Source organism: Leuresthes tenuis, unplaced genomic scaffold (assembly GCF_036924035.1).
Source record: "Leuresthes tenuis unplaced genomic scaffold, fLeuTen1.0.hap1 SCAF_13, whole genome shotgun sequence".
NCBI classification, from domain to species: domain Eukaryota; kingdom Metazoa; phylum Chordata; class Actinopteri; order Atheriniformes; family Atherinopsidae; genus Leuresthes; species Leuresthes tenuis.
The window spans coordinates 33248526-33275601 of NW_027325367.1; the positions used below are offsets into that span (position 1 = coordinate 33248526).

Below are 27076 nucleotides of genomic sequence, written 5' to 3' on the forward strand. Positions count from 1 at the left end.
ATTTTAGACTTTTTATCGACTTTGTCTTTTTGATGCTTTGAATTTAGCTGTGTTGAGTTAATGTGATTCAGTAAAGTTTTTTAAGGCTCACCGCCTTATAAAAAGGCTTTATCCTTTTACATCACTCTGCAGCGGCTAAGCTAAAATGGACCCTGATGACGCTTTACCATCCGGTTGGGTTTTATGGTAATTACGTCATCAGCACTCGACAAAATACAGTTCACGCGCGAATGTAAAGAACTTTAAAAAAAACTCGATCAAGCCTCTGTTTCGCGGGGTAATTCTGGACAAAGATCAGCAAATATGGCTTAGGTCAGCGTTACAGAAGGGTTGCAGCTGCTATGACGCAGTCAGTTGTTGTCCAAGGTTAGTGAAAGCCGGCTTATTCCGAAAGGACCCACATTAACTGTCAACTTTTCTTTACTGCTTACCTTTATTCGCACAGGAAACGAGCGTTCGTAGTTTCACCTTTTAGTTAGTTGCTATTTAAGGTTAATACATAAAAGTTCATGTTTTTTCAGTTGGGCAGTGTGGAAACCAAGTTGGCTGCAGGTTTTGGGATCTTGCTTTGCGAGAACACGCCCATGTCAATAAGGTAAGTGTAAATCGTCTCATTTTGTCGAATTTCACTCTTTTTGTCACCCACAAAATAGTTCACAGCAACATATTTGAAGGATAGTCCGAATAGTGAAAAATAAAAAAGACGTCATGCTGTCTTTTCCTCACCTGGTTGGAAAACATTGAGGGTTTAATGAAAGATGGTTGGAGTCCGTCCACACTGCCTCTAAGCCAGTGTTTCTCAATTCCGGTCCTCATGACCCACTGCCCTGCACGTTTCCGATGTTTCCCTCCTTCACCACACCTGATTCAAATGATCAGCTCATCATCCAGCTCTGCAGTGGCCTGATAAGGAGCCATTCATTTGAATCAGGTGTGGTGGAGGAGGGAAACATCGAAAACGTGCAGGGCAGTGGGTCATGAGGACCGGAATTGAGAAACACTGCTCTAAGCTGTCTGTGGGCCTGCAGCACTTAAACTACAGCTGTCAATATTACGTGAAAAGTACTTTAAATATATTATCTTAAAGATCATCACACTACTATGCGGAGGATATAGCATATATGCCAGAAAAGCACTATAAAGTAATACGTTATTATCAAGATACATTGTTTAAAAAGAAACAAAAAGGCACAAAATTGAAAGCTGTCGCGAGCTGCTCACAGTGACTCTCCTCCTAATAATCAAACCTCCGATCTTTCATAAATGATTCTCCAGTGTTCAGTGTCATAAGCTAAAAGAAAGCACTGAGCCTCCTTTCCTTAGATTTAATAGAGTTTAACCAGCTCTTATGATGGCTGCTGCCGAAGTACTTCTATGTAATTTAATTCAGTTAGAAACCCTCTGAAGCAAAAATCACTATTTAACCGGACTCAATGTCTCAAGCCCTAAAATGTTCAGAGAGGAAAGGGGATCAGGGCGAGAGGAGGCTTGAAGAAGATCGAGCAAGGATACACCAGGGATTATGGAAGCTCCATGATGTCTAAAGGGCTTGTGGCATGAAAATCCTATTCTTTTATTTAAATCAAAAGTAAATGTTTACTTTGTCATTAACAGATAGAAACTTGCAGGCTGCAGCTACTCATTGGTTAGATGATGCAGGTGACGCGCATGTCATACCTAGCTGAAGAAGCTCTGAGGCAGGAGGTGCTCAGCTCTGTCTGTCCAAGCTTCCTCTGCACATAACCATTACATTTACTTGATGTTCGTGTCTTCATCCATCCTTTTTCTATACCGTCAATCCGTCAGTCAGGTGGGGGCTGGAGCCTATCCCAGCAGTCATTGGGTGAAAGGCGGGGTACACCCTGGACAGGTCACCAGTCCATCACAGGGCCACACATGGAGACAAACGAGACAAACGACCACACACACTCACTCCTAAAGACAATTTAGAGACACCAGTTAACCTAACATGCCTGTTTTTGTACAGTGGGGGGAAGCCAGAGAACCCAGAGAGAACCCATGCATACACAGGGAGAACCTGCAAACTCCACACAGAAAGGCCCCAGGCGGGGATCCAACCTGGAAATGTTTGTCTTTTTAGACAAAATGAATTTAAGATATTTAATGTTGTCATTTCTTTTTTTGTTTTGTTTTGTTTTTTAAACATCAGATTTTTCATTAAATCCCTAGAACACAAAAACAGTCAGGACAGTGAATCTTTTCCTTCTGCCAACACTTAAAGCCGTTCTGACTCTGAGGAAACCAGGTGATGCAGAGTTCCAGCTGTTATTTTGTCCCATTCTTCCTTAAACAGGTCTTAAGGTGTGCAGCAGTGCGGGGGGGTGGTTGTTTCTCTGCTGGGGACAGGTCAGGACTGCAGGCAGCCAGTCCAGCACCCGTACCTCTTCTTCCTCAGCCAGGCCTCTGGAATGTGGCAGAATGTGGTTTTCCATGGTCTGCTTGAACAATGCTGGGACGTCCCTGGAAAAGATGTGGCCTTGAAGGCAGCATATGTTGCTGTAAAATCTCAGGGAACTTTTCTACTTTAATGCTGCTGTCACAGAAGTGGAAATGAGCTTTGCCCCCTGATCCAACCCCATACCATCACAGAGCCTGGCTGCAGGGACTGGCTGCTGACAGCAGGCTGGATGCTGCTTTTGCTCTTTGCTCCATTTCTTCCTTTTTTTTTTTTTTTTTTCCTTGTCCTGTCCAGCTTTATGGCAGCAGAATTGTAGTCTGAATACCTTTTATGCCAAACAGATTTGCTTTGCCAAGGGAAGTTTTATAAATGTAAAGCTCTCCTTGATGCCCATTTATTTATTTCTGTTGACAATATATGACATGTAATAGAACTGAACCGGACCGGGGGACAAGGAAAGAAGAAGAGGAAAGAAGGGGAAACAGAACAAAAATAGAAACAAAAACCAGACAACCAGCTGCTACACCTGTAAAAAACAAAACAGACAACAATCCATGGCCTCTGAAGGGAATCCAGCCTTAGCGCCACCAGGAGCACCTGAAAGCAGACAAGCAGAGAAAAAACAAACACACAAACAAACGAAAACAAGCACAAGAAGCGGCAATCGCATACAACACAGCTGTGGATATAGATGACCTGAGACGACATGATAACACATCAACTGCTCAGAACCCAGGAAGCCCACCACAGGGACAACCAGGCATCCACCCAGAAGACTGCAGAGGAAGCCCCCGGACAGAGCCCCCATAAGCATAGGGCAGAGGCCCCCCGGGAGCCAGGGGCAACAGCCCACCGACCCCGCCAGGCCCCAGCCGCCCAGACATGGGCTGTGCACTGGACCCGGGCCCCAGGAGTCCGAGCGCCCCCAAACCCCCCGGCAGAGGCCCCACCCAATACCCAGGAGGGCCAAGCGCCCCAGACAGCCACACAGTGGGTCAGCGCCTGCCCCAGCGCCCCTGGCCAAGTGCCCTGGGAGTCAAGACGTGCCCACAGGTGGGTGAAGCCGCGAGCAGCGGGGAGAGGCAACGCTGCCCCCCCATCGGGAGAAGCACAGGCAGGCCAGGCGACAGCAAGTCCCAGATCCAGGCCCAATCATTACCACACACACTTTCACGTCCCATACATCCACACCTCCTCCCTCCCTCGACTCCGCTGGGGTGTAGCGCAGCGGGCACACCGGGGGTGGGCGGTGGGGGGGCAGCAGCCACCCAGCCACCACAGACCCCGAACCAGCAGAACAATTCATTAATCCTCCTGGCCCCTCCCACCCCGAGCAGCAACCAGGAAGCAGGGGTGTGGGAAGAAGACCCCTCCCCTCTCCCTTCTGGTTCTTCAATATTTACTAATAGTGAGCAATTAAAATTGAGGGGCAGCCAAACTTGTAGAACTGGGAGCGCGGCCCTCTGGGCAGCCTACATACCCAAAGAGCCCCGCCCACCAGATGCCACTCAGTGTAACCACCCCCCAAGACCTAATGTGTGTGTGTGAGTGTGTTTGATAAGTAGTGATGTCTAAGGTGTAATTAAAACAGGGGCGGGGGGCTGCAGAGTGCAACCAAAGGGGACCACCTACGTGGCCCCATCCACTACACCCCACCGAACACACACGCCCCCAAAACCCTTCATGTGTGAGTGTGTGCTGTGTACAGGAGCCAGAAGGGAGAGGGGTATGGGGATATACACCGGGGGAGCTACTCTCCCCCGGAGAGGGCAGCCAGGGACTGGCTGCAATAGGCATCCCCGCTACCTGGGAGCCAACCCAGGGCAGGAGGGCCTGATGTCCACCAGGCTCGGGGCCTATAGTGACCGTATTAGGGGAGCTACTGTGCCCCCAGAAGGCACCCATCCCGCCCCACCCCACCCCGGAGGACCTCTACAAAAAAAAAAAAAACACCCGGTCACACCAGTCGCAGCAGCCCGGGCCTGAGACCCAGCTTGTGAATGGAACTCTGTATTGTAGTGCTTGACAAAGGTTTCCACAGTAATCCCTATCAGTCCATGTGCTTCTATCTGGTGATGAATGACGGTTCTTGCTGCAGCGCCGTCTGAGGGGTCAGAGGTCACGGGTGGCCAGTTTAGGCTTGCTCCCTCGTCCTTTACACTGAAACTCCTCCAGATTCCTTGAATGATAACCTTGTGACACAGCCATCATGTACGATCCTTCAGGTGCAAAGTAACTCTGTTCTTAATAATCGATACTTTAGAGCTACACCAAATCCAATTTTCTTTGGAAAGACACATACAATGATTAGTGGTAGTTTTGTTTTAACAGGAAATCCATCATGAAAAGTTTCACTTTTAATTCCAAGACTACAACCAGGTTTCAAGGCTTGTCCAAGTGTTGCAGTTTCTTTGTTGAAAATGCAGCAGAAGATGAATGACTATATGTCCTCTTTAATGCCCTACACTATGAGTCCGTAAAATCAGAAAAAAGGACTAACTTTTTTCTGCATTTAACCTAAAAACACCTTGAATTGAAATACAGTCATTTGTACTTTTGGAAATGAAAACTAATTAACTGAATAACTAAAACAGGAATGAAGCAAAGTGCTTGTAGTCTGTTTTCAACAAATGTAGACCCTGTTTAGTCTCTTAAAAATGGATTTAATCACCTGAAGTGTGCACGGGGAGTTGAGAATCTTACTTGACTTGCTGGTGCCACTAAAGTGACCTGCTGCAACAGGTTTTGCATCAAACCATCCACTGTTGTGAGTCACGGTTGTAAAAACGTGGCTGACCTGACTACTTGGTTTTTATACTCCACCTCTTAAGTCACTGACTGTTCACATTCACACATTCACATCTAGTGGATAATTGCAGCTGTTGTAGCACGTGTACCTTTGTGAAACTCTCCCACTTTAGCAACACTGCCGTAGGCAACCTTATGAAGCTGCAGGAATTTAATAAAGATTGAAGCAGATACAAAACTCCAGCTCCTGCAGCTTTAAGAACCTGCCATGCCCTCTCAGCAACTTAAGCATATAAACTGATTCTTAGGCTCTTGTGGTTTACCCTTTATAACTGTAACTAAACCAAAAGATGACTTCCAAACTTTAGTGTCAAATTTAATCAGAAACAAATACTGCTTCTTGGTTGAAGCACAAGTGGGAAGAAATAAAGTCAGATCAAATGCTTATTTAGTATATGATTGAAGAGATATTATTTTTCTGGTTTGGGCCTTCCTTTGAGTTACAGTAACAGTGTTCCAACCAGAATCTTTTCTGAAACTAGGAAACCTAACTATAGCAGCTACAACTAGGGTGGAAAAAAGGCTCCACATAACACACCTCTAATGTTTCTTTCTTGTCCTCAGAGGGGATTATATGACGAGGCCCTGAGTAGCTTTTTTCGGAATGTGGATTCAAGGTAATTGCACCTGCTTTGTTAGAAGGGTGGATACTTTAGGGTTGTCCTTTTCATATACTTAATGTACATTTCCAGGAAAAGTGATGGTGGAGTTTGTGGTGTCGGTGGGAGAATCCAGCATCTTAAAGCCAGGGTAAGTATTACCAGCTGCCAAATAACAGCTTGAGAGAACATTTACCTTCTACTCTTCACATCAAACTTTTATTATAGATGGCCATCACAAAAATAACACATAAATAAATAACTCATACAAACAAATCAAGGTTTACATTCTTTTTACAGCGTATTTTGGAGTAGGGATTGAATTTGGCGTGATCAAAGGCTTGACTGTCATTGGGCTACAAAGAAGAGTTATGAAATGTCTGCAATGCAAGTGTACATGCTGGCCACATTCTCACATCTTTGGATCCACAGGCGGTCCTGGTAGATATGGAGGAGGGCGTGGTCAGCGAGATCCTGCAGGGCCCATTAAGAGAGGTGTTCGACAGCACTCAGCTCCTCACAGACGTGTCAGGTTCAGGCAACAACTGGTGAGAGACGGACTCGCCGCAGGAGTCCTTTGCACAGGGAGGAGCAACTGTGGCACGCCATCATTTTCAACATACCACAGCTATTTTACAATCACTCACACGTGCTGTTATGACATACTGGGTTTCTGATGTTGTGGTGCTCAGAAATTGAGAGGGAAGGATTGTTCAGGATTTTCTGAAAGGGACCAAGAGGAATTCATATCTACTTACATGAAGAAACATTATTTTTCAAGTAGCTAAAAGAAACAAGGCAACACAGCCGGCCAAAGTTTTGTTTCTAATATGATTTCCACTGTATGTTGTTGACATTTTTCCCCTTTCTCAAGCCTGTGTAAAATGTTTAGTCTGTGGTGCTTCTTTACAGGCTGCTGTTCATACTCCCTGCAGGTTTTCTTTTGCGTGACAGTCACTGTTAAAAAAACCCATATATTCTTTGAACTTGAAGCAGTGTGGTTGGTGAGTCACTGGGAAAGGAATTCTCAGCATGATAAATGGGAGTTCACACGAGACAGTTATGTTAGAGCTGTGACAGCGTTTCAGTATCTCTGAACTTTGAGTGCAGGAAAGCAGATTTTATCTTTTTTTTACAAAACAAACTGACATTTTATTTGTGAGCGACCATTAGCTTAGTTTCCATGTGAGTCCTAAGAAAACAATATAACTCCATGTTTTTTGTTCTGTTCATTTAGCATGAACCATCAGTGAATTAGGGTTTGTCCAGTGCCTGTGTGAAATCCTGCATATGGTGCATCGGATCAGCTTAACACATGTTAAAAGTCCCCACTTTCTGTCAGATAATCACATTCTCACAGCTCACAGACTGGAAAGCCTTCACACTATACAGCAACTTTTAATTGGCCTCTGTTCATTCATTGTGTGGAAAGTTACAATTTCATGTTGAGTATTTTACAGTTTCAGTTTGTAAATGAATCAACATAATACAACATTGAAACTAAAGTTCAAATGTCTCATTTTAGTCATGACCAAATCTTTTTCATCCAGGGCAGTTGGACACATGACGTACGGTTCAGCCTACAGGGAACTGATAGTAGACAAGCTGAGGAAGGCAGCAGAACATTGTGACTGTCTGCAGTGCTTCTTTCTCATTCACTCTATGGGAGGAGGTAAGGAACTGAAACACTTTGACCACCCTTACCCAAAACAAATTGATATTCCACAGATTTGACTTCAGATTGTTTCCACATATTTCAGATTTATCCCCTACAAAGCTGTATTTCTTTGGCAAAGACCTTTTAAGTACACTGCTCAAGAAAATAAAGGGAACACCTAAACAATACAATGTAACTCCAAGTCAGTCACACTTCTGTGGAATCAACCTGTCCAGTTTGGAAGAAACGCTGATTGTGAATCAATTTCACCTGCTGTTGTGCAAATGGAACAAACGTCAGGTGGAAATGGTGGCAATTAGCAAGAAAACCCCTATAAAGGAGTGGTTCTGCAGGTGGTGACCACAGACCATTTCTCTGTTCTCATCCTTTCTGGCTGATGTTTTGGTCACTTTTGCATTTTGTCAGAGCTCACACCCCTAGAGGTAGCATGAGGCGGTGTCTGCAGCCCACAGAAGTTGCTCAAGTAGTGCAGCTCATCCAGGATGGCACACCAATGCGAGCTGTGCCAAGAAGGTTTGCTGTGTCTCCCAGCACAGTGTCCAGAGCATGGAGGAGATACCAGGCCAGTACACCAGGAGACATGGAGGGGGCTGTAGGAGGGCAACAACCCAGCAGCAGGACCGCTACCTCCTCCTTTGTGCAAGGAGGAACGGGAGGAGCTCTGCCAGAGCCCTGCAAAATGACCTCCAGCAGGCCACTAATATGCATGTTTCTGCTCAAACTGTCAGAAACAGACTCCATGAGGGTGGTACGAGGGCCCTACGTCCATAAGTGGGGCTTATGCTTACAGCTCAACACGGTGCAGGGCGATTGGCATTTGCCAGAGAACACCAAGATTGGCAGATTGGTGCCCTGTGCTCTTCACGGATGAGAGCAGGTTCACACTGAGCTCATGTGACAGAGTCTGGAGACGCCGTGGAGAACGTTCTGCTGCCTGCAACATCCTCCAACATGAGCGGTTTGGCGGTGGATCAGCCCTCCATGTGCTAGCCAGTGCTAGCCAGAGGTACCCTGACTGCCATTAGGTACCGGGATGAGATCCTCAGACCCATTGTGAGACCATGTGCTGGTGCCGTGGGCCCTGGGTTCCTTCTGATGCATGACCTCGTGTGGCTGAGGTGTGTCAGCAGTTCCTGCCTGATAAAGGCATTGATGCTATGGGCTGGCCTGCCCGTTCCCCAGACCTGAATCCTATCGAGCAGATGATCCTGTCTCGTTCCATCTACCAACGCCACGTTGCACCACAGGCTGTCCAGAAGTTAACTGATGCTTTAATCCAGGTCTGGGAGGAGATCCCTCAGGAGAACATCCACCACCGACTCAGGAGCATGGTCAGGAGATGTAGGGAGGTCCTACAGCCAGGTGGAGGCCACACACCGCTAAGCCTCATTTTGACTTGTCTTGAGGAATTTCCACTGAAGTTGGATCAGCCTGTAATGTGATTTTCCACTTTTATTTTGAGTATGATTCCAAATCCAGACCTCCATGGGATAATAATTTTGATTTGATCAAAACATTGATCATTTTTATGTTATTGTCACACAGAGAGCGAATAGCCCCTATCAAGGGAGCACCCCCCACAGGACTCCCTGAGGGACATGGTCGAACGCCTTCTCCAAGTCTACAAAACACATGTAGACCGGTGGGGAGAACTCCCATGCACCCTCCAGGACCCTGCTGAGGGTGTAGAGCTGGTCTGTTGGTCCACTGTTCCACGGCCAGGATGAAAACCACACTGCACCTCCTGAATCCAAGATTCGACTATCGACGGATAGTCGATACCCAGTACTCCCGCATAGACCTTAACAGGGAGGCTGAGGAGTGTGATTTCCCCTGTAGTTTGAACACAAGAGGGGGACCACCCCCCCCAATCTGCCAGTCCAGAGGCACTGTCCCCGATGTCCACGCAATGCTGCAGAGTCGTGTCAGCCAAGACAGCCCTACAACATCCAGAGCTCTGAGAAACTCAGGACGGACCTCATCCACCCCTGGGGCCTTTCCACTGAGGAGCTTTTTGACCACCTCAGCCCCGAGCTCTCGGACTCTGCTTCCTCATCTGAAGGCGTGTCGGTAGGATTGAGGTCCTCGAAGTATTCCCCCCACCGACCTTCCACGTCCCTAGTTGAGGTCAGCAGGGCCCCGTCCTCATGGTACACGGTGTTGACGGTGCAAAGTGCACATATGGGCAACCTTATGTCTGAACATGGTGTTCATTATGGAACACCTCGCCTCCCCCAGGGACTCCAAAAGGGGTGAGTACTCTGAACTGCTGTTTGGTGCATAAGCACAAACAACAGTTAGGAGCTGTCCCCCCCACCCTAAGGCGGAGGGAGGCTACCCTCTAGTCTGCCGGGGTAAACCCCGGTGTACAGCCAGAGGGCAATGAGTATGCCCACACCTGTTCTGGGCCTCTCACCACGGGCAACTCCAGAGTGAAAGAGAGTCCAACCCCTCTCAAGGAGACTGGTTCCAGAGCCCAAGCCGTGCGTCCAGTTCTGACTATATCTAGCCGGAACCGCTCAACCACACACACCAGCTCAGGCTCCATCCCCAACAGAGAGGTGATGTTCCACGTCCCAAGAGCCAGCTTCAGTAGCCGAGGATCAGACCGCCAAGGTCTCCGCCTTAGGCTACCCAGCTGACATTGCACCCGACCCCCTTGGCCCCTCCCACAGGTGGTGAGCCCATTGAAAAGGGGACCCGCGTAATATTTTCGGGCTGTGCCCGACCGAGCCCAATGGGCACAGACCCGGCCACCAGGTGCTCGCTGCCTGGCTCCAGGCATGTGAAACTCACAAAAAAGCTAGCACTTTACCTTAGAACAAACGTAGGTGCTCTTATTGATTTTTGGAGGGATTCAGCTGTTCGTGTGGTCTTCCACACTCGGCATCTTCCTTGTTGCATCTTGGGCTTGGGGAGGCAAAGAATTCTACACCGCACTCCAAACTTCTTGATATTGATTGTCGGACTTGCAAGTCCTGTATGCACACCGCTCCGGCATATCGCTTTCTGCCGAACGCTTGACTGGCCTCTTGTGCATAGTAACGGTTGCTAACATAGGATTGGACAGAAGCCGTTTGTGGGAGGGGCTTAGCGAAGGGGTCAATTAAGAGTTTAATATTCACTCCTTAGTTGCACAGATCAAAGGGCTCTGTATGCAGACGTTGCTCCATGAGAAACATTTTTAAGTACACAGTAAAGCGCAGGTTCTAGAGATGTTTTCTTAATCATCTTATGGCATTAAATGAATTCAAGATTGCCTTGAAGATCGTCATTTGAAAAAAAAGATCACGATACTGCCTTCGATAGATGATCCGATTGAAAACCACTCCATCCCTATTATGGTGCCTTCAGAGACCCTGACCTCTGCCTGGATTTTAATTATTTTTATTATTATTTAGTGGTGTGTGAGACGCACCTCAGCTGTGAGCAATGGATGTGTAATCTGGATGTAAAGACCCTGTAAAATTGTTGCTGTCTGCTCTCTGACCAAGAGAAGTGACACACATTTACAGAGGGCACAATGTGCTGGATGAAATGGATATTAGTTATGTAAGAGACATGCTTCTCCTCAGTTTCTGAAAACAGGGTTTTAAGTGCAGACAGCTAACAGTTGCTGTGTTACTACACTGACTGGCTTTAAGGCACTGGTTCCGGACTGGGGACCAGAGTTCTCAGACTGCTGGAAGAGGAGTTCCCTGATGTGTGTCGCATCGTCACCTCCATGTATCCGTCTGCAGAGGATGATGTCATTACTTCTCCTTACAACAGCGTCCTTGCCATGAAAGAGCTTACAGAGCACGCTGACTGCGTCCTGCCAGTGGAAAACCAGGTTTTGACCTTTTATACATTTCATGCTTTCCCTCCCTTTGTAAGATGTGTGTGCAGCATGGCATGTACAAATCAAAGCTATGTATGTTTTTTCTCAACCCTCTCATTCCAGTCTTTGGTGGACATTGTGAACAAGATAAGTCTTCTGTCCCATGGTGCAAAGCCAGGGTTGACTATCAAGAGAGACAGCACAGTCATCTCTGGACAGGGTGGGCTTTGTGGGGCAGAGAAGCCTTTTGATGCCATGAATAACATTGTGGCTAACCTGTTGCTTAATATAACGAGGTACGATGTTACTTTTTGCTCTCACACAGTAGGGTCCTATGTGTGGCTACGAAAGGCTTGTCATATGTCAATGTTTGCTTTATATGGAGTGTGTTTTCCAACATGATTGAAGTTGTATCGGATCATTTCTTATTCGTAACACTTAAATAAGCCTTATAACCCGTATGAAAGTATGTGTATTCATGTTTACTTTAGAAATGCAGGTGTTCCTCGTACATTACTAAAGGAAAGGCATCTGGCTGCTCTTGAATTTAGTCATCAAGAACTATGCCGTGCCACAAGGGGTCCAACCTCAGATGGCATGCCCCCCATAGAGACCTGATGTAAAGTTCATGGATTCAGTCTGGATTACATGAAGAGAAAAAGACAGATATGGGAGGTTCCTCTTGTCGGCAGCTATAACTGTTTATAATAAAAGCCTGTAGCTTGCTTTAAAAAAGAGAGAAAATTACTAAAGTTTTTCAGGATGTGTGGAACACCTTTTAAAGCACATTTTAAAAAACTATACAAAATGTATCCTAATACCTAGAAAAGGAACAAGATGATCACAGAAAACTGATTTAATTTTTTTTCTCTTTATTGGTCTTATTGAATGATTTAATTATTGTTGCATAATAATTCTGTGAGAATTGTTTCCTTTAGTGCACAGGACCTTGGCACAGCCCTGTTTTTGATGGAAGCAGTCTAGATTTTTATTTTTTTTAATGATTCAAAGTATCTATTTAGATGGAGTTAAAGTGAAAATGTCTACTTAGGAAAATCTTCACACTTGATCACTATCAGTTTATGTTTTCTTCCTGAACGCTTTCCTTTTATTCCAGCTCAGCACGTTTTGAGGGGTCCCTGAACATGGATCTGAATGAGATTGCCATGAACCTGGTTCCCTTCCCTCGACTGCACTACCTAGTGCCCAGCCTCACACCTCTCTACACGCTGGCAGATGTCAACGTCCCCAGCAGAAGGTCTGCTTTCTGCCTGTCAGTGCAGATATTTTTACCTCGGTTGTTCTGTAGAGCTCACGTGAACTCCTCTGAGATGTGTGCAAAATATGATGAGACTGCAGCGGTTTTATGGGTGGGACTAATAGTTAATGTGATAGGCAATAGGGTTACTGTCGCAATCAAGATGAGAACAATTTGGTGACGTGCATATTCTAGGATTTGGCAAATTAAAAGTGACAAATAATGTAACTGATGTTGATTTTAAACTGTCTGCATTACATTAAATCTTTTGATGTATGGACAACTTGGTAAAACTTAAGGTTGGATTACAAATGGACTTTAACACATAAAAACATTCTTCAGAAGAAGTAACAGCTGCTCTCTTATTGTCCTTTTCCTTTTGGCAATTTAAAACTTGACAGTTTTTCTGGCTTATGAACAAAGTTACTTGGGACATGAGGCGTGTGATCTGAAACGCCTGAGCGCTTGCCTTCATTGTTGCACATCGAAGGTGGTGATTTTAAGTTTAGAATTCCAGGGCTAGGATGGAAAAAAAAACCCCACCAGTCCACTTTCCTCCTACCCAACAACAGCTGCCCTAAAGAGCCTTGCATGAGCCGCAGAGACATCGTCTGCTCCAGCAGAGCTGCTCATTGGTCGGAAAGACTGGTGGTTGTACGCAATAGCTCTCAGAAGTAAATACATGTGACACTGTGAATGCAGAGCAGGGCGTTGCTTAAAAATATCATGCCTGCCCACTTCCCTTCATAAATAAAGGTGAAGAAATTCTTCTTTGTCAAACACTGGCCTCTTTGGCCTCGAGACCAGCAGAGCTCCAGCTGAGTTCATGTAAAGGCCTCTTTAGCTTGTATATCAGGAACATGGGCGTTGGACTTGAACATGTATAGGAATTTCAAACAATTCTCTCATCTTGATATATCCTGTGAAGTTTTGTCGAGTGATGTGAACATTTCCTTTTCTGTGCACTTTAACTGTGCCCTCCAGATTGGATCAGATGTTCAGCGACGCCTTCAGTAAAGACCACCAGCTAATCCGAGCTGACCCCAAGCACTGTCTCTACTTGGCCTGTGCGCTCATGCTCAGGGGCAACGTGCACGTGTCTGATCTCCGCAGGAATATAGAAAGGTCAGAACCCTATATTTCCCCCACACCTAAACAGTCAACAAGTTCCTACACCCACCCCAATGGACCCAAAGATGACCTTCACATTCATGCTTCCCAATAATACTCCCATTCAGCAGCAGCGCTTCATGACTGGTTCATTCAGCCACCTCGCTTCTGCTTCCTAGCATTAGACCAATAAAACTAACGAATAGTTCACAGTGGTCCAATGAAACTATACGATAAATCAAACACACTTACACTACTAAATTATTATAAATCGGTCATTTGTATTCAAACTCAACGTGGAAAAGAAATGAAGAAAAGCATATGATGCAGCTTTTAAATTAAAGATGATCAATCTGAGATGAGACTGTGAGAGCGACAACGAAGAGACTGAAGTGAGTGACGAAGTTCTGAGGCTGTTCAATTCAGACACTGAAGAAGATGACTTGATGGTTTTAGTGCACAGGAGGAAGATGAAGAAGGCAATAAATTACTTTTCCTGGTAGGCTACTGTTCGGAAAAAAAAATTTACGCCACGTATTTGTGTGTTACTGATGGTTATTTAAGTTAAAACCATCAGTGTTGCAGGCAAAAAAACCAAAACATTTTCAGCATGTATTTGTTTATGTTACCATATGCGTTTAATTAAAAGTTTAAAAATCCTCCCGTGTAACATCTTTCTGTGTAAATATCTCACATTAACATGTGGACACCCGCAGCTTATAATCCAGTGCGGCCTATACAAGAACAAAATGGATTTTCTTTTTAAAAATACGGGGTGCGATTTATATTCAGGTGCTCTATATTGTTTGGAATTTATGGTAAATGGATGGTTGGGGAAGTACAGTAAGAACTGGACATGTTGCAGCATATGTTGCTGGTTGTTACACTTGTTTTTACTTCCATAAAGATGAAAATTAGGCAGGATGCTTTATCCTGTAAATATCATTAGTCCTGACAAAAAAAATGGTGTTATTATGGTATATTTAAGCTAATACTGAATGCATGATTCACTTTGTAGATATGATCATTTCTACTTTTTGTAGCAAACTGAAGATGTTACTGCTAGTCATTAAATTTTTTTTTTCATCCTCTTCACCCCCAGATTGAGGCCTTCGCTGCCATTTGTCTCGTGGAACCAGGAAGGCTGGAAGACGGGGCTGTGTTCAGTGCCTCCTGTAGGTCACTCCCACTCCCTGTTGGCACTGGCCAACAACACCTGTGTGAAGCCCACATTCATGGAGCTGAGGGAACGCTTCACCAGGCTCTACAGGAAGAAGGTGCATTTTCACTCGTCTTGAAAAAAATCCAACATTTCAGGGTGTCCCATATCAAGTTTACTTTATTTTTAGACATGCATCATATAGTCCATTAGTGTATTCAGACTTTTATTTTACTTCATTGCTTTTTTCTTTTTGTAGGCCCACTTACATCACTACCTGCACATACAGGGGATGGAGGAGAGCGTGTTCTCAGAGGCCATGTCCTCCCTCAGCTCACTTATTGAAGAGTATCATCATTTGGATGCCACGAAGGCCAGACTCATACCTGACGCTCCCAGACTTAATATCGCCAGATAAAGGTCCACTCTGTTGTAGGTCATATGTTTGAACCTGTCTCTTTGTTGTTGTTTTTTTTAATATGAAAGGTTTTATACAAACACATTTTTGTATATGCTTTTTATAAATTATATATCAATATAAGTGCCCCACTCCCCTCAGACATATTTTGAGCTAAATGAGTCAACACCAGGCCCAGATTCATGTTAAACATGGTTATTTCTTTTCATATACCCAAACTGGTATTTGTAAAGGTCAAATGTGTGCACCTCATGAGTTTTTCAGGCCATGCATACAAACAATTTTAGATCATTTCAAACCTTATCTGCCAAAGGTTTTGGCAAAATGGAACATAAAAGCAACTATTTCCCCACGGTAATTCTGATTACTCCTTTTAAAATGGTGGTAGAAATAACTGCAGCCATGAGTGGCAGTCAGGCTGAGACTTTAAGCATTTGGAGATTGTTCTGATTTGCTCGTGCATTACTTCAGAGCTGCCATGTGTGCAGCTGTGTCTCCCTCCTGATCAGCTCCACACCAGGCTCTGTACTGTGAGTCCCACATGCTCCACCCGTAGCTCTAATGCGCTCCGTTTGTGAGCTCATGCATGTTTTCTCTCTTCTGTAATCTTTATTTCATTTTTTTTATTGTGATTCCAAAACTGAGACACCGAATAAAACCGTTTCACTGATGAGTGATTCAGTTTAACATTTGATAAAATTGCATTTCTTCTTTGCTTTTGCGTTCATCTTCATATCTGTTTAGTTTTTATACAGATGAATAATTAGAGAAGTGTCTAAATCTATTCATTTAGACTTAAATTGGAGAAGCATATCAGGTTTGTCCATGTGCTTATAAATTCTCAGTGTTTGAAAATTGGAAAAAAGGAACCACACTCTAATCTGGCAAGAAGAATGTGTATGCACATTTGTGCTACTACACTTGCCCATTTATCTGTTATTTGCACATATCTGTCCTGAACACATGCTTCAAAAACGGCTTTTATCGTAACGAACAACATTTGCTTCATTTATGTAATCTCCATCAATTCTTTTCCTTGTCAAATCATATTTTTGTAGTCAACATTGGTATTGTTTAGATTTTCTTTAGGCACATCACCACTGCCAAAGAGAACTTGATCACCAAAGTAAGTGTTTCAGTTTTCCACTGCAGGGCTGCAGTCCTATGCCTTTGTCTCTGGACTTTTTGAATGGTTCCATTAAAGTAGCCGCAGGTCAGAAAACATATCACCTGGATCATTGCACTTCCTCTGACATACACAGGATGTTATCCATTGCATCTTCCACTGTGTGTTGGAGCCCCCTTTGCAGCTGAAGTTCACCTTGATCATGCGGGACTTGTTGGGGACACAGCAGCGCTTGTCTGTACAAATACCACAGTAAGTAGGTTTAAACTTCTTGGTACTGGTACAGCCGGAGAGCGTCAGTTTCTCTGCCTTCTTTGCTTGGAATGTTGGTCGGCATGTCTTTTCCTTTGGTACCTAGAAGCAAAAACACACATTGGTACCTTTTTGGTTGGGATATGGAAACCCAATTCCCTAAAACACTGTAAAAAGGCAATTAAAAACAGAGTGCAACACTTCATTCACCAGATAAGATGGATAACATATCAAATGTTGAAAGTGAAACATTTTACTGTTGGAAAAAGGTTACCTAGTCTTGAATTTTTTATTTATTTATTTTTCAAATATATACATTTTTTGGCACTAGTGACTTTTACTTGAAAGCAAGTTGGCAGGAAAGGTTTCAGAGAGGCAGGAGGATGACATTCAGCGAAGGGCTACAGGCTGGGACTCAAACACAGGCCTCAAAGAGCTTCAGCCTCTTTTAGGAATCTATCAAAAAGATAGTGGCAGCAACATGTCTCAAAAAAGTTGGGCCAGGGCCATGTTTACTATTACCATACCATAGCCCCTCTTCTTTGAACCATAATATGTACCATCTATAAATATCTGGCAACTTAGGAGACCAGCTGCTGGACCTTTGGGAGAGGAATGTTGTCCCATTCCTGTCTGATAGAGGATTCTAGCTGCTCAGCAGTCCTGAGTCTTCTTTGTTGTATGTGAAATGTTTTCAGGTGGTGAAACACCTGGACTGCAGCAGGTCAGTCCAGCAGCTGGACTCTTCTGCTACGAACCCGTGCTGTTGGAATAGATGCAGGATGTGGTTGAACTTTATCCTGCTGAAATATGCAAGGCCTTCCCTGAAGAAGGGAGCAGATGTTGCTCTAAAACCTGTTTATACCTTTAACATTGATGGAGCCTTTCCAGATGTGCAGGTTTCCAGTTCCAGAGGCACTAATGCCCCCCCATGTTATCAGAGACACAGGCTTTAGAACTGATGAAATGAATGGTCCCTCTCATATTTAATCCAAAGGATATGGCATCCACGATTTCTTAAAATAATTTCAAATTCTGATTCTTCTGACCACAGAATAGTTTCCCACGCTGCCTCAGTCCATCTTGAATGAGCTTTGGTCCAGAGAAGACGGCAGAGTTTCTGGCTCATGTTCACATGTTGCTTCTTCTCTGCCTGACGTAGCTTTAACCTGCATCTGTGGATGTTACGGTGGGCTGTGTTCACTGACAATGGGCCTCGTGCAAGAACCACTTGTACGGACAGATTTGTTCTGAAATCCTTCGTGTGAGTGATTTAACAGAACATTCACCAACTTTTTTCATATTTTGAGTTTTCTTTCAGGCACGAACAGAATTTACGAATGATCCAGACCTGTTGAAGGAGTCACGCATAATAGTCCAACTTCCTGTCTGCGTCATCCACACCAAAACAAAAGCTTGAATCAAATGGAAAACAATAAAAGAATCCAGAGCGGCATATCATCATATTTTACAGAACCACAACAAAAAATGTGTATGGTTTTCATAGTCTGACCTATAGTCTACCAGATTAACCATTAAAAAAACAAAAAAATATCTTGACAGCACATTATGGTATTTCATGTTTTCTGTTGAACTGATATGAAGAAATTCAATTTTCATTTTTATTTAACAAATTTAAAAACAATAATTTGAGAAAATATCTCTGCAAATGCAGTGGTTAAGTTCACGTTCAGAATAGGCCTACCGCCCACATTATGTAGCCTAAAGGATAGTTTATGCTTCTCCGTTATTAGCTACGCCTGGCTACTCTGGTTTTTTCACCCTGAATATATACATTATACCCCATAATTATGCTGATCTAATTCTGTTTGACTGAAATGCTGCACAAATTGAAGGTTAATTTGACTCGGTATATGACAAGGTCAATGGGAAGTGTAACCAGTGGCTGACTTGCTACTTTTGGATGCCTTAGCGCATCAGGCTCGTGGCAGAGAGCGTGTGTTCCGAGACCGTGTAGATATGCTTGCAGAGACAGACGAATGGCTGACATCGCGATTTAGATTGCCAAGGACTGTGCTGCTGCAAATATGCAGCTTCCTAAAGCCACAACAAGCCGATCAAACCCAATTCCACCACACGTCCAGGTCCTCACCACCCTTGGATTTTTGGCCACAGGAACCTTTCAGAGTGAGATTGGAGATGGATCAGGTGTGTCCCAGTCCTCTGTGAGTTGTCCATTCCCCTTGGTCATCAAAGCTCTCATCAGTTTATCACCCATGGGACATCAAATTCCCATCCACCGCTGTCCAACAAGTACAAATTAAGAGGGACTTTCATGCCATGGCTGGGCTGCCAAACATAATGGGAAATTATTCTGGGATGCTGCTTTGCACAATATTGCCATGAACAAGGGTCTCCTACCTGAACCAGCCCAGGCAGCCAACATGCCAGAAGACCCCCCCCATGGACTGCCCCATCAAAGTGCCATCATAATAGGCAACAACTGATTTCACGGCTTTAGTAGCAGTCATCGAGCGCCTGGCCATGGCGAGACCTTTTATTTTATTTTTTTAAGCCATTTTCATATCAAACCTTTTCTTCTTTATTACGGTGACATTACGAACTACAGGTGACACGGAATTAACAGCACTCGTAATCGCTTTCTTTGCTTTAGCAGGTCCTGCAATTCCACTGCTAAAAATGACAGATTTTCCTTTTTGGATCTCTGAAAGCAGAACTTCAGTCTCGGAGCCCGTAAAGTTGTTCTTTTTGTGACTTGATGCCATTCTCATGACTCAACACTTCCTGGCACAGCAGAGAGGAAGCGTAGCCTTCTATGGTGTTATTTAGGGCGTGGAGTATGCAAATTTCCTATCCTCGTGCACATGCACTTAAATAAGCACAGGTGGCATTCATCATTTACGCAGGTCGTTTACACACTTTTCCAAAGTTAAGAGCGTTTGTTGAATCTGACGTGGCATATTCGTACGAGACCATACGGAAAAAGTGAGAGAAATTTAGAATAAAAATATGAAAATGTTCTTGCATGAGGCCCAATGATTTCTGGAAGTGTCCCTGAGCCCATGCAGTGATTTCCAGGACAGAATCATGTCTGTCATGGAAGATCAGGGGCATTTAATATTTGTTTTCAGCAGTGTCCCTTGTTCACGCAGATATCTCCAGATTCTCTGAAGCTGTTGATGATATTATCTACTGTAGATGAGTGTTTCCCAACGCTGGTCCTTGCTCCAACACACCTGATTCAAATAAAAGGGTCAGCTCTTTAAGCTCTGCAGAAGGCTGGTGAAGAACCATTACTTTGAATTAGGAGTGCTGGAGCAGGGAGACATGGCAAACTTGCAGGGCAGCAGGCTTTGAGGACCAGGGTTGGGAAAACTATAAGCTATAGATAATGGAATATTGAAAAGTATTTTGTAGATGTTTTTGCAGATTGCTGAGCCTCTACCCATCTTTACTTCTTTGAGACTCTGCCTCTCTAAGGTGCTCTTTTTATACCCAATCATGTTATTGATCTGTTGCTAATTCATTTATTTTAGCACCACTTATTTTTCCAGCTGTCCCATCTGTTTTAAAAAAAGTGTTGCTGTCATTAAATTTAAGATAAACTGACATTTTTCATTGCATAGTAAAATGTCTCTTCATTGCACTCTGCTTTATTTGAGTTTTGCACAGCATCTACACATTTTGGGATTGTAGTAGTGTTAGTGTTAGGTTCAATTCAACTTATTACCTTAATGCTCCTAACCACACTTTTCTCACACGGTCGCAGCAGGCACAGGCGGCGGTCCTTCCTCATCTCACATTTGCTGTTGTTGTTGTTGACACGCACAGAGATGCCCAGGCCGCAGGTCTTGGAGCAGGGGCTCCAGGGGGTGGTCTGGATCAAACAGTTCTTCCTCCAGGCTAAAGGAGGATCCCTGTAAGCTTTCAGTGTTATAGTTAAAAGGTACTGTGTCATTAACACCCGACACAAGGTTCTAGCCTTACCATGAAAATGTAGCCGTGACCTATGTTTACACAATTCAGCGGACACCACAGAACCATTTGCTTTTCAGTGAACACTTTTAATTCCAAAAGGGTTTCAATTATCATGTCTGTTCCTGAACGCATACACCACCATGCCAAAGAGAGAAGTAACCGTCCGGAGAACAAACGGGTAAGAGGCTCCCTTTGGAAAAGTGTTGTAGTGATTGATATGTTCCAGCAGGCTATAGCTTCTCATTACTTTAACAAACACAGTGGAAGAAACATCATGTGATTGTGGAAACTGTTCCTCTGTTTCAGATAGGTCAAATTATTGGTCTGAGATTGGAGATTGCTGAAACTGTTAAAACTGGGTGAAGAACTATCCAACGCATTGCTGCATCTGGGACAGTTATTGGTGAACCACAGTCTGTGAAGCAGAAATGTGGTCTGAAGAAAATGCTTAAACGTTTGATTAAATGCCATTAAAGGAAGTTAACAGTAGAATTCACTGCAATGTTTCATTTCTAAACGTACAATGTGCGGCTGAAATGGGTTGTCAGGGGGCTTTGAGATGGGAGTAGGACATTAGGAGCTCAGAGTAGAGCTGCTGCTCCTTAACGTTGAAAGGATACCTCCTGGTTGCTTCATTTTGGAAGTTATTTGGGTATGTTCAATTGGGACTAGGCCCAGAACACACTGGAGGAGTTATACACCCTTCTGGCCTGAGAACTTCTTGGTAAGTGGATAAGAAAGGATTGATTGAGCCTGGAGGCATCAGGGTAAGAGGAGCAGTGGATGAAGTGCTTCACCCATCATGCCCAGTGCCTACTGTAACCAGAATATGAGAGCAGAATTTAGATCTGGATTTTTTTCAGTCGGTCATATTGAGGTTCAGCAGCATTGAGGCCCCCCCTGATAATCTTTGGGATGTTTTGGAGAAGACTTTAAATAGTGGTCCAACCCTCCATCATCGATACAAGATGTTGGTTAAAAATGAATGCGACTTTAAAAACCCCAGACAAGCTTATCTTAACAATGCCACATCAAATGTGCTGTTATCAATGTGAAAGGCGGCCCCACAAAATATTAGAGTGCACTACTTTTCTTTGGGTCAGTGTCTAAACCATGGATTATTTTTTCAGGGTGTTCATTTTGTTTCCCTGCATCCAACGGATGTGGAGATGATGTACTTTTTTTTCTCATTTAAATCCTTGGCCCTTTTCCTCCTGTGTAAAGGAATCCATCAATCTGTTCTCCTGTTTAATGAGGCGATCCAATCAATACAGTTGCAGCTTACTTTGTCCCTCTCCCCTCATCCAGCTATCCTGAACTCTAACATTAGCATTTCAGGCTAGAATGTCTGATCCTGCCTCATAAGTTTACTCTCTGAACACACACCTGACATGTAGGTAGTGTCCTGCTGGTGCTTGTTTTGGCTCTGACCGCTGCGGAGGCCGGCTGGCATATTTCCCATCAGCGGGGCGGGGCCTAAGAGACCAGCGGGTTTCTGGATGAAAGCAGGCGTACAACCGATGGCTCCAGCAATGCATGTGCACTTATAGTGGGGGCTGGGCTGGAAAGCGTCTCCGTTGTCGTAGTGGGCTCCATTCAGGTCACAACCAACTGCCATCATGTCTGAAGGAATGAGGGGAAACCGGTCAGAACTCTTTGTGTGGTTAAGATTTCTATCACAATGAATCTTCTTTTTTTCTATTTCTGATTTAAGATTGATTTCGCTCATTTTTACCAGCATATTTGAGTGTCTGATGTAACCAGACACATTTCAGGTTACATCAGAAATATTTTGCTTTGGAAGTTGCACACAGAGTAATAAATCTAAGAAGAAAAAGACCTCAGGCTTTTTCACGCCGACATGTCTTTGAATTCCTTTCAAGCTGAGCCAGTTAAAAGCAGGTGCTGAGAGTCACGTTCTGTGAATCTCAGCATATGCAAATGATTTAATTGATAAAGTTCCTCTAGAGCAGTCATACATAACATTTTTGCCCTTTACTTTTTTCCTTTTACTTTGAGCTGCCCTGAGTATAAACACCTGCTGCCATCATGCACCGCACTGTCCAAGCTATGAGTAAAGAGCAGGAAATGTTCAACCATGTGACTTAATGTCTGATTAAAAAAGACACTTACAAGCACACACCCCGACCTCATATCTTGGCTGGTCTGCTGAGAAGTCACAATACATTCCCTTGTGCGGGTCACACACATCCCTCTCGTTGCATGGCTCTCCAATCTGTCGGGCGCAGCTTTTGCAGCATCCACAACCATCCAGGACAGAGCTCACACCCGGAGCACAGTAGGGTCTCTCCCCACACTTGCAGGGCCACTGGCAGAACTGCCGCCTTTCAGCTACAGCCCTCCCTCCTTGAGGAGCCAGCTGCTGCCCATTGTTCTGAGCCCTGCTGAAACACTGGGTTAGGGGCCAAAAACGGCAAGAATTATTTCAAACTTGATTTTAGTTGATTTTCTTTCCACACTGCCTGCAGATATAAGTTCATGACAGTTTTCTGATGGATTGAATTGGCAGTTTTGGCATATTTTTGTCAGTTAAACTGTTTGAAATATTAGCTTCAAAGAGCTATCAATCATGCAAGAATTCTTTGCACACATTTTTCACACCCAAGGTGTTCTTGACACAGATCTGAACTTTTCACTTTTTCACTGCTCCTTTGCATGAAAGAATGATCTGTGATGCGTGCAGCATGTTCGGTATCCTCTGATACCTCAACTCACTAACACTGTGTTCATCAAACACTGGTTCAGAGCTATTTTGCCCTCATTTACCAGTTAAGCTGTATGTATACAGCTGGAAAGTTACACTCAAATCACTTGTAGTGAAATCGGCTCTAAGCCAGCTTGTGGACTGTAAGCAACAACTTTGTACTTTTCAGTCAACACGGGTCCGTTTTGATCAACACCGCCCAAGGCAAATACCTGTAGAGAAAGAGCTGACTGTTGGTTGAATCGTCCTAACCTCAGTAAACAGTTGTGATTATTGAATACACTCTAGTGGAGAGTTGATCGTTAAATAAATCGTTCATTTATCAATCGTTAGATATCTATAGAATCAACTCAAATATTCCTTAGCCAGAGAGTACTCCTAAACACGAAAAGAGTGTCAAAGTTTCAAAATCTAAACCTTTACACTTTTTGCTGGACTATATATTCTCTGGAAGCTTTCGAGTAAACCTGAATTGAAAAGCAGTTTTCTGCAGTAGATTAGATAGTAGAGACTTTACCCCTTGTTAAAGAAAGCTGGACAAAGACACAGCTCTCTTTTGTGAGTAGCGATTATCTAGCTTCATTTCTGATTAGCAACAAAAAATGAGGAAGCGGAAACCAAAGATGAGTGAATACATCCAACAAGGCTCTGTACGTATGAATTGGACTAATTTTGAATTTAATGAATTGGATTATGATTTCAATGAATTGGACTGATTATTGTGCCTTGCTGGGATTTGGTGCTATATAAATAAAACTGAAGTGAATTGAATTGAATTGAAGTATTATGTGTGAATCCAAATCCTAAAAAAACTTCTTCAGTGCCTCTATGATCCAAAGACTGTAGGTGCAGTGGTGCTTTTTCTACTGCTGAAATGTCTTTGAGCTGAGTAATTTAACCACATGTGTCAGGTAAAAGAACCCTCCAACTAAATGCTGACTAACCTCAGTGATCAGTGACTACTTTCTGCTCATGCTCTGACTCTGTTTGTTCGGGTAAGGTTACATTAAGATTGCATGTATATTTCATTGAAAGAACAAGATAGCTCAGACCAAATTTTCTTCTCTCATTTTTTTGTTCATATAAGAAGCAGCATGTGTAATCTACTTTTTACACTTTATGGAACATCTGTTACATTTGTTCAGAACTATCCAAAATGTTCTTAATTAGGGTTTTATACCAATGATACAAAATGCTACACATTGTGTCTTAGTACCTTTAAGCTGTGCTTTTTCTGTCAGTTTGACAGTAAATCTTCAAGTTATTTTTGGGCCCAGCATCAATTGTTTGTCCTGTGAAGCTTTTTCTTGCAGTTGTAGCGTGTTATATCTAAAGCTGGTTGGAAATGGCTCGTTGTTTGAAGATAATTTAACTGATAATGGAATCTTGAAGCACCAGCCTTACAGCTCTGAAGATTTATGTCTGCAGTGGTGAAGGCTCCATCAGCTCAGAGGAGGTACAGCACAGTAACTTTGAAATATTCTTGCATTCAACGCTGCCATTTCTCTTATATTTTTTTCTTTGCCTTGATGAAACCTCTACATGATGCCACTTGTGCTCCAATCCCTCTGGCTGGTTCCAAGGGTCACTGAGGGTTATGCCAAAAATCTTGCGCCTGTCTGCCAGGTTTACTGAATGAGCTCATTTCCTGGTGTGAAAGGGTCTGTGGGAGCTTTTAAATCGAAGACATCAGAAGATTGGTTGTTATTTTATTCTTTCATTTCTTTAATGATTGTTTTCCCACCAGCTCATACTTTTAAAATAAAGACTGAAACTGCACCATAAAATCCTACGCTGTGTATGAATGGGTATAATAGATCCCACTGCTGAAAAGATTTTTTTTGTTTGTTTGGGGTTTTTTTTGCATGTGCTTCCCGCTGCTGAGAGCTCCAGAGCATCTCAGCTCAGTATTGTCCTGTTGCTTCATCAAAGACACGTGCCAAGTGATACACAGCCTGGCCCTATCAGAGACCTAATCTGCTGCAAGTTCGAGAATTGAAAAAGATAATGCTCCTCTTACCTGTTGAGCAAAGATGAGCAGGAGAGAACAGCGAAGAAGCGATAGCATCTCTTCAGTGTGAAGGTTTGTGTGAACTCCAGGAGAGAGCAGACCAGGGGATGGGGGAGCCTGAGGGTGGGCTTGAGGGAGGAATGACAGAGAGAGAGAGAGTGGAATGAGGTGGAATAGGGTGGAGAGACTGGTGAGCTGACCTGTTGGAGAAGGGGACAAAGCACCCCTCTGTGTCCTCTGCAAACACACCTTTCCTCGCCTTGCTGGTCCAAACGGGAAATATTTGTCTTCATAACTGCTGGGTGGCTCCAAGGCCTTCAAGGTCAGCCCACTTGTTTATTCTGGGTCTGAAGACTTTGCTCACATTTGCAACATAAAGTTAAATCTGTAATCGGTGTTGGATGTTGTTACATAGCATCAAGCAAATTAAAAAAATATTTATTTTAGCAAAATTCTAAATAAATAGGTTCACGGTTTGTGTGCTAAAGTTGTATGGTCCCACTTAATATGGCCTGACCTGTGTCTGAGTTCACATTCCATTGCTATTTACACCGATAAGAAGAAGAAGTCGCTCTCTTACCGCTCTCATCCTTGTAGAGCCAGCATGACTTCACATGGAAAGATCTGGACAGGAGCTGCTCATTTTTTTACACTAGAGCTGAGTTAGTCTGACTGCCCACAGTTCTACTTTTACTGCTGTTGTGGAGAAAAGAGGAGTCGGACTCACCTTTGCAGCCTCTTACGGGGAATTTATAGATCAGAACGACATGGAGACATGTACATGGCAGCATGCACGGAAATTCCCAATGACCTTAGTTTGTGAGATCTTCTTATACCTCTTGATATCATTCTGTGTGTATGTGGCCCAAACCCAGTCTCTGTCTGGTACCTGCTGTCTGAGAATGCAGCTACTTCGTCGTCATTGTCCAGACACAGTTCATTCTGGTCCTAACCAACATGTGGTTCAAGCCGTGTCAAGGCCCTGCTCTCAACAAAAGTTTCCTGTTGAAAGACATAATCCATGCAAACTGCTTCAGAAGTTCAATTGTTTATCAGTGCTTTTAAATTACAAGATGCAACAATTATCAGAATCCTGTGTGATGCATCAATGGTAGCAAAACCACAGGCTGTTACCATAAATCAGATAAAATCAGGTAAAAAGGGAAGTGTTGAAGGAGAAGCTAACACATGTGTACCAAATAATTCAAGGTGCAAAATAAAACTGCTTACTGAGAGAGAATAGAACACAAAAGACAAAGAGAGAGCCAGTGAAATTGTTGAGATGACATTTATTGTGATTTGGAGCTGAAACTGAATTGAACTGACTTGGATTAATACAAGCAGGTTGATTGGTTAAAACACACTGTGACACTCCAATATTAACTGGTGTAAAATAGAGAAACCCAAGTATAGGTTAGTGCTTGATTTGAGAGTATTCAATGTGTAGCGTTAGACATTTGTGCAGCAGTCTATCGTTAACAGTCACCGAAGTGTTTAGCTAGCACTTACACCCACGGGGGAAAAAGCACAGACTCCATCGTCTCTTTGGTCTGGGAACTCGGGACCATTTTTTTATTCTGCGCACGCTCACAACAACAACCAAGTGCACGCAGGCACGCATGATCTCACATGACTTTGCTACTCACTCATATTATTAAATATGCTTAACACTCCCACTCAAAGACATGTTCAGAACTCTTTGTAGTGGTAATCAAACACCAAAATATATATAT

The 27076-nt window shown here is 43.7% G+C and overlaps 2 protein-coding genes across 3 annotated transcripts; one reads left to right on the top strand and one right to left on the bottom strand.

Moving 5' to 3' along the window:
- Nucleotides 1-198: 198 nt before the first annotated feature.
- Nucleotides 199-15347, top strand: tube1 (tubulin, epsilon 1). 2 transcript variants are annotated; one of them, XM_072362806.1, is made up of 12 exons: nucleotides 199-366; nucleotides 522-595; nucleotides 5792-5844; nucleotides 5920-5977; nucleotides 6259-6374; nucleotides 7377-7498; nucleotides 11149-11336; nucleotides 11448-11620; nucleotides 12442-12582; nucleotides 13567-13707; nucleotides 14795-14969; nucleotides 15111-15346. In XM_072362806.1, exons 1-12 carry the CDS (start codon nucleotides 342-344, stop codon nucleotides 15267-15269), a joined length of 1425 nt encoding a protein of 474 aa, XP_072218907.1. In that variant the 5' UTR covers nucleotides 199-341; the 3' UTR covers nucleotides 15270-15346. The 2 variants fall into 2 exon arrangements, with proteins under 2 accessions (XP_072218907.1, XP_072218908.1); XM_072362807.1 differs by lacking the exon at nucleotides 13567-13707 and having other exon boundaries at nucleotides 15111-15347.
- Nucleotides 15348-16187: 840 nt separating this feature from the next.
- Nucleotides 16188-25450, bottom strand: ccn6 (cellular communication network factor 6). Its single transcript, XM_072362809.1, has 5 exons — nucleotides 25353-25450; nucleotides 22741-23020; nucleotides 21994-22230; nucleotides 20360-20553; nucleotides 16188-16749 (listed from the first exon to the last, which is right to left on the bottom strand). The coding sequence occupies exons 1-5, from the start codon at nucleotides 25398-25400 to the stop codon at nucleotides 16468-16470; spliced, it is 1041 nt and encodes a 346-aa protein (XP_072218910.1). The 5' UTR covers nucleotides 25401-25450; the 3' UTR covers nucleotides 16188-16467.
- Nucleotides 25451-27076: the final 1626 nt, after the last annotated feature.